We start from the raw sequence: 7,649 nt of genomic DNA, 5'->3' as shown, positions 1-7,649 counted from the left end.
CCATCATGACCTGGGGCCCACACCTTCCCACGTCCCACACACACTCTGCCTCTCTGTCCCCCTGACCCATACGCACCGGGGCAGCACTCACCTCAGAAACGAGGGTCAAACCCCCAGCAGCTGGTGCCCAGCAGAGGACAGGCACTAACCCTGAATTCCCGCCCTGCCCTACAGACCCAGACTTCCCAGGGGTCAGGCGGCCTGGTGGAGGCGGGACAGGGCCGCCAGGGGACCACAATGGCCGGTCCTGCAGTGTCAGCAGACCCAGTATCTTCACTGGCTGCAGGGGAGGGATGGAACAGAGGTCCAGGGGACACTTCTAGAGGGCTTTGGCGGCTGCAGTGATCACCTGAGGGTCGCACGATGACCACACCACCCACGGCTGTGGTTGCAACGCAGTGGCCATCGGGGGATGTGGTCAGGCAGGTGTGTCCTCCTCTCGGGACTCCAGAGAGCCCTTTGCTCAGGGGACAAGTGTAGGCGAGGTCACCTGGAGTGTCCCCCCCTGCCAGGGGCCTTGTCCGCCAGCCAAGCATGGTGTTGTCCCCTCGGGCCACTCTTTGTTCTGGGCTGGCCCTGTGTGACCTCTGGAGACCAGGGGATCCCTCTCAGTTCCCACTTGCTCTCCTGCCAGCTCCATGTCTCCCCACCAGAGGCGTGCTCACAGTGGGGTCACACAGGGCCACTGACCGGCCTGTCCCGGGTCACGTGCCTGCTGGCCCACTGTGTCCCATCCAACTTCCCTTTCTGTGGTGGACACCCTGGTCCTAGTCATTGGGGCTGCAGGACACTAATGGCCATGTGACGTCCGTGGTGCCCTCCTGCCTGCGACCTGCACCTCTGTAAGACCATCAGCCCCTCACCCATCTTCCTTTCCTTCTTCCCTCCCTCCCTTCCTTCCTGTCTGCTTCTTCTCTCCCTACCCCTCTTCCTTCCCTCCCTGTCCCTCAGCCAGGTGAGGACTGTGCACACCTGTGTGGTGACAGCATAAAGAGGGACCTGTCAGTGCACCTGGTGTCACCTGAGGTCTGTGCACATCTGTATGGTGACAGGACAGTGGGGTGAAAGGACCTGGTCAGTGCACCTGGGCCTGACCTGAGGACCATATGCACCTGTGTAGTGACAGGACAATGAGGTGAGGAGACCTGGTCAGTGCACCTGGTGTCACATGATGAGGACCATGCACAGCTGTGTAGTGATGGGACAGTGAGGGGACCTGGTCAGTACACCTGGGCATCACCTGAGGACCATGCACACCTGTGTGATGACCAGACAGTGAGGGAACCTGGTGAGTGCACCTGGGTGTCAACTGAGGACCGTGCACAGCTGTCTAGTGATAGGACAGTGGGGTGAGGAGACCTGGTCAGCCCACCTGGGAGTCACCTGAGGGCTGTGCACACCTGTGTTGTGACAGAACAGTGAGGGGATCTGATCATTGCACCTAGGTGTCACCTGAGGAGGATTGTGCACACCTGTGTGATGACCAGACAGTGAGGGGACTTGGTCAGTGCACCTGGATGTCACCTGAGGACTATGCACACCTGTGTGATGACCAGATAGGGAACCTGGTGAGTGCACCAGGATGTCACCTGAGGGCTGTGCACACCTGTGTACTGACAGGACAGTGAGGGGACCTGGCCAGTGCACCACCTGGGCATCACCACAGGACCGTGCACACCTGTGTAGTAACAGGACAGTGAGGTGAGGGGACCTGGTCAGTGCACATGGGTGCTACCTGAGGACTGTGCACACCTGTGTGATTAGAGGGGCTGCATGGCAGCCTGGGTGTCACCTGGTGAGGACTGCGCACACCTGTCAGGTGAGCCATCCCACCTGAGCAGAGCTGTCACTGTGTGTGAGCTGCAGCTTCCACAGGCGCCCAGCCCCGGGCGCGGGAGGGAGCAGAGCAGGCTGCGAGCTCACCACACCTAACCTGCCCCACCAGGTGAGTCAGTGGCACGCAGATGGCTGGCTGCAGGTGACTCTCTCAACCTGGCCTCTCTGTGGGTGTGTTTGTCCTGCTCCTCCTACCGGGCTGGCCCTGGCCCTGGGCCAACGCCAAGCACCAGAGAACCAAAGTCCACCTGGTCTTCCTGCCCCAGGACTCAGCTGCTGGGCTCTGTCCATCTGGAGCCTGCCCGTGTGGGTGACCCCATGCTGTGTGACATCTGGGGGTCCCAGCCCCTCAGCTCTGGACCAGCCAGTCCTCTCTCTTGCTGGGACCTTCCCCCAGGGTTACTCACCAGCCTCAGTGGACAGACAGGGTGGGGGGATGGGGTGCTGCACATGAGTTGCCCTGGCTGGGAATTGAACCCAGGTCTCCCGCAGGAAAGGCAAAGATCACACAAGCGCCCGTTTCCAAAGCTTTTCTGATGTCTTTCTCAAAAAACCAACAACTTTCTTTTTTCCCTGACCCTAACCTTGTTTCCATGCTCACCCCCAAGTGTGTCCCCTTGCTGAGCCCCCTGGGGCGTCCTGTCTAGTCACAGAGTGGACAGTGCAGGCCAGCTGTACACGCACCCCGCTCTTTGCAGCTGCCCCACCGGCTTTGACCCTGAGCTCGGTGTCCATTTAACCAGGCGCTGGAGAGACACGGATTTGATTTCCAGCCTTTAAATTGTGACACCATGTTGTTGCCTTTCTGTGACCAGCAGGAAAGTACGGGGTGTGGAATGACCCGCTCAGGACGTGAGTCCGAGGGGAGGCCAGAGGAACTCGGAAGCAAGTGCCCTCGACCTGTAGCCTTTAATAACAGGAGGCCCTGACCTGTGGCCCTCAGTGATGGGATCAGAGAAGTCCCACAAGTGGAAAAACCCGTTGGTGGGAGTCACAAAGAGAAAATGCTGTTGACGGTTCTTATCTTAGGTGCTGATAAGACCTCATTCACACCACAAGTGCTCTTGTATTTATTATGTGGATTTTCCCTCCACTCCACTTTCCTTCTTTGAAATGTGTCTGAGGATCTTTCCCATACATTGTGTGACAGGACACTGACCACACCTGGACTGGCCCCACCACTTTCCTGTCTTGTCAGGTTCACTCGATGGGGTCTTTCCTGTTTCCTTCTCTTCCTCCGTCCACCCACCCGTGAGGTGGGCACTGGGCAGGGTTCACAGCTATTATATATCGGGGCGCTATGAGTTGACTTAACAACAGCAAAACCAGAATAAAGTGGACAGAGATGGGCAATCTCTGCCCTGCAGTTTTCAGACCCGGTAATCGGTTCCATTTCGGCAATGCAGAACACACACACACCCTGGGGAGACACAGATGGTGCCCCAGCCGTCCCTGCAGCCTGCAGCATCACACACACCCTCCTCTCTCTGCACAGAGTGTTTGCTTTCCTGCCCCACCAGCCCCTGGAAACCCCCTCTCCCCCACAGGATGTGTGAGGGTTTTGCAATCACAACTCGTGAGCTCTTCTCCATGCCAGGAATGACACTGCTGTTTCCTGGAAAGAGGTTGAGGCGCGCTGTGGCTGAGTTCTGACATGAACCGTCCCCTCCCTCTGTGTCCGGCTTCCAGCCCACTGTCCCCTCCCCAGTTTCAGACCTCAATTGTCCTCAAGCTGTGCCAGGCTTCCCTCATGCAGTGTCCCCCCCCCCTCCCCGTGGCCGGCTTCCAGCCAGTAAAGCCCTGTCAGGACTCAGCTCTTATCTGGGCTTGCTGCTGATAAGAGAAAAAGTGTGCAGGTGGCCAGGGATGGGCAGAGAGAGGTGCAGGTCCCTGATAGGGAAGCTGCCCTCCAGCCCTGCAAGTCTCCCTCTGTTCCCGCTGTACCCCTCACAGCAGCTCAGGGTGCAGCCCCCACCTGGAGGGAGGTTCCCATCCGCAGATGCTGTTGGAGGGCAGCGGGGGACACTGGGCAGTGGGGCACTGAGTGGAGGTCCCCACCTGGGGCCACCGTAACATAAATCCATGTCACAGACCAGAAGGTGAAAACAGCAGGGCTCACTGTATCCCAGCACTGGAGGTCTGGGGGCTCTGGGGCCTGGTGGGTAAGGACATGAGGGGTCAACACTAAGACAGGACATTCAGATCCACCTCCTGCCCAGTGGGAGAAGGCCTGTCACCCCACCCTGCATGACGGACAGACTCTGGACACCCCCTGAGGGTCAGGCCAGCCCTGGCAACAGCAGCCTTGGAGACCCGTGATCTGAGGTCACGGTGCGTACACGGGCCCCTCCAGAGGCTCCGGGGGAAATGCTCTCTCGAGTGGATGCTGGACACACAGGATAAAGGGACAACTCGTGTCACAGCGTTCGTCCTCACAGTCCTCACAGGTTCTGGACACTCCCATGTCCTAGACCTTGTCCTTCAGCCGACAGTCCTACGGGTCTCCTGGATTAATATCCTCTTGGGTTGGTGAGGATGAGAAGAGATAGAAGCGGCCAGCCAGGGCCAGAAGGGCGACCGTCTTCAGACATGGGCAACGTCTGTCACATTCTAGAACGTTCCACACAGCCGACCATCACGTCTGCCACCTGGATGAATGCCCGTGTGTCTAGCTCGATGGGGCTGGAGAATTGTGGAAGGTCCCCAAGGTGAGAGGGGATGATGGTCATTGCACACGGCCTCCGTCTGGCATGTTTGGAAACTTTCCATATATCAGTCACATTGCAGGACTGAGAGGTGTGGAGGGGCCGATGGTGACACCTCATGACAGACTGTCCCGGACATCACCTCAAAAGGGATGACCGGTGAGAGCTGGGGTGGCTGCTGTCTGTCACCGATGGGGCCGTAAGACCCGAGGGACAAGGACACCCTGGCTTGGACACCCAAGTGTCCACTTGCCGCCTCTCGTGCTGTGGGCGTGTGGTCTTGGATGGGTCTCAGTGCCTCCGGGTCCCTGACCTGAGGGCTTGTACCCCCAACCTGTGGCCCACCCTGAGGTACTGACTGGCATGTAAAGCTTCAGGAGCCTGTGGGAACCGCCCAAGAAACACGTCTGTAGGCTGTCGAGAGCATTTATGAGCGAGTCGCTGTGGGCACCTTGCCGGCTCAGGCTTTCCTGACCGGGCTGGAGACAGGTTGTTACGACTCCTTCCTCTCAGGTGCCAGATAGCTCTTAAATGTCATCTGAGCTGTTGATGAACCACCACTGGGCTTCCCAAGGCTACGAGTCTGTGGCTGAGTCCTGCAGGCCGTGGGGAGAGAAGGTGAGGGACGGGCCGGTGTTGATCTCCATGGAGGATTCTGTATTGGGCAGTCTGTCTGTGGACCTGGAGCCCTTTGCAGGGACCAGCCCATGCGGGTTTGTGTGTGGCGTGGTGGTGGGGCCTTGGCTCTCTAGAGCTGCCCAGCAGAGATACCACCTGCCTCCGCCTTCACGGACAGTCACCCCCTCATTTCAGGAGGTTCAGGGTGCCAGCTACATTGAGGGGAAGGCCTTCTGTCTAGATTCAGGAGGGAGAAGCCTAATTCTGCTCTGTTGCTGCGATAACAGACACCACAAAGGGGTGGCTTTCAGAAACAGAAATTTCTTTCCTCACCATTTAGGAGGATAGAAGTTTAGCTTCAGGGTGTCAGCTCTAAAGGAAGGCTCTATCTCTGTCTTGGTGATGTAGGTAAGAGCCTTAGTTCTGCTCTGTTGCTGCTGTCACACAGCTGCCGCAATGGGGTGGCTTTCAGGAACAGAAATGTACTCTCAGTTTCAGAAGGGGGAAGTTTCAGCTCTAGAGGAAATCTCTCCTCTCTCTCTGTGTCTGTCTCTCTCCTCTCCTCTCCCTCTCCCTCTCCCTCTCCCTCTCCCTCTCCTCCTCCCTCTTCCTCTCCCTCTCTCCATCCCTCCATCCCTCCTCTCTCTTTCTCCCTCCCATGTTTCCTGGCCTTACCTGAGGTCAATGGCCTTCCCAGCACTGGGTCCCAAGTGCAGGAGGACACCCTGAATCCTGGAGATGATTTCTGGAGCTCCCCCCACCGCCCAGCTCCCTTTCCTCCAATTTTCTCTCTGGTGCGAGAACATTACGGGTCACAGCCTCTCAAGCCCCCCTCACGTCAGACCAGGGCTGGCATGGATTTGAGGGTGCTGCATCCCATCCTTTGTCTTCCCACGTGACGGGTTTATTTGGACCCTGTGTGGTTGTAACTGTGACTCATAGAGACTCCATGAACCACAGATCTGAGCCCTGCCTGGACAGAGGGACCATCGCGGTGGGCTTGGTCCATCATAGAGGGTGAGGATGATGCAAGACAGGGCAGGGTTCAGGCCTGTGGTTCATGGAGTCACTAAGAGTTCTCAGCAACTGGACAGCAGCTCACAACAACAACAACAACAACACCACCCTGTTTTGTGGTCCAGCAGAGAAGATGTCTCCTGTGTGACCATGGAGAGATAACCAATCTGGACCTTTGCTAACCCTCAATAAACTGCTGCTTCAGAATCCTTGCCTCCAAGGAGCAGACAGGCTTCACCCTCTCCAGGAAGAACCTATTTGTTCTCCTAGCAGTCCATGGTATATTCAGCACTCTTCTCCAGCACCACAGCTCAAAGGCATCAATTCTCCTATCCTCCCTAGTCATTGTCTAGCTTTCTGATGCAGAGCAGGTACCAAGACTAAAATAATTTCAGGGGGGAAATGGGTCTGTACACCTCAAGGACAATATTCATCTTCCTCTGAAGTCTGGCCTCTGTGGGATGTGTCATCTATATCAGCATGATGGACAAGTCTATGCCAAATGGGCTTGAGATGGTCACATCTTGGGTTCAAGTCAAAACCAACTCCTTGCTGACCCTCTGTTGAGTTCCTGAAGCAGAGAGTCACACAGGAGGTAAGCTCTTAGCTTTCCCAAGAGGAGCTGCTGATGGTGGATTGGAATGCAGGCGAAAGTCATGGTGTTATGGTTAGATGCATACCTGCCTATGCACAAGATGGCCATGATCCCAATCTTTATAATTGTCGTTGGTAGAGGGACATCGTGTTGGGAAAGGTGGAGGGATGGAGAAAGAGAGGGACACCATCCATAAGATGTAGTTGTGTCAGAGACGTTCTCATGGTCCACTCATTATTTAGATGCACTGATCCTTTGATTTCTTTGTTCTTTTTCTTTTAAATCTTATTTCATCATCTGAGTTCCACCTTAGATGGTGAACTGGTATCTTTGAAGACCCCACTAGCTCATCATCAAAGTAGGCTATGAAACACCATCTTTGTGCACCAGATTATGTCAGCGGACTTTGATGACCCCAAGATGACTGTCCTGAGGCCCTAGTACCAGTAGATAGCCCCTCTAGGGTGTGTATAGAGTAAGAAACTTAGGAGTTATCAAGGAGTCCATCATTCAATCAGACGTGGAGAGACGTAGATGCAAGACACAGAGAGCTTTCCTGGGGACTAGGAAGGAAGTAGAACTGAAAAGTCTGAGACTTTTCCACCAAAGCTGACAGGAAGAAAACGCCTTCTCTCCCCAGGGCTGGCACCCTGAGTGTGGACTTCTAGCCTCTTCAACTGAGAAAGAAGAAAGTCTTGTCCATGAAAGCCACACCCTTGTGGCATCTCTGTTATAGTAGCACCGGACAACCAAGACACGAGCTTATGAAGACTGAACCGTGAAACGGGGAACTGATTTGCTGTGCAAAATCTCCACCAAACCATGAATTTTTTAAAAAGACGTAACAGCAAGCTCAGTGCATGTCACCTCAGTCACTT

At 55.8% G+C, this 7,649-nt stretch overlaps 1 protein-coding gene across 1 annotated transcript in view; it reads right to left on the bottom strand.

Moving 5' to 3' along the window:
* PLCXD1 (phosphatidylinositol-specific phospholipase C, X domain containing 1) overlaps nucleotides 1–7,649 on the bottom strand; it is a 29,092-nt gene that overhangs the window by 10,052 nt on the left and 11,391 nt on the right. Inside the window, 1 exon segment of the mRNA XM_006902992.1 lies at nucleotides 586–642. Coding sequence (XP_006903054.1) covers nucleotides 586–642 — 57 coding nt within the window.

This window comes from Elephantulus edwardii, unplaced genomic scaffold (assembly GCF_000299155.1).
Source record: "Elephantulus edwardii isolate Elephantulus edwardi_28Jun2011 unplaced genomic scaffold, EleEdw1.0 scaffold00490, whole genome shotgun sequence".
NCBI lineage: Eukaryota > Metazoa > Chordata > Mammalia > Macroscelidea > Macroscelididae > Elephantulus > Elephantulus edwardii.
This window is presented reverse-complemented; position numbering and strand designations above follow the sequence as displayed.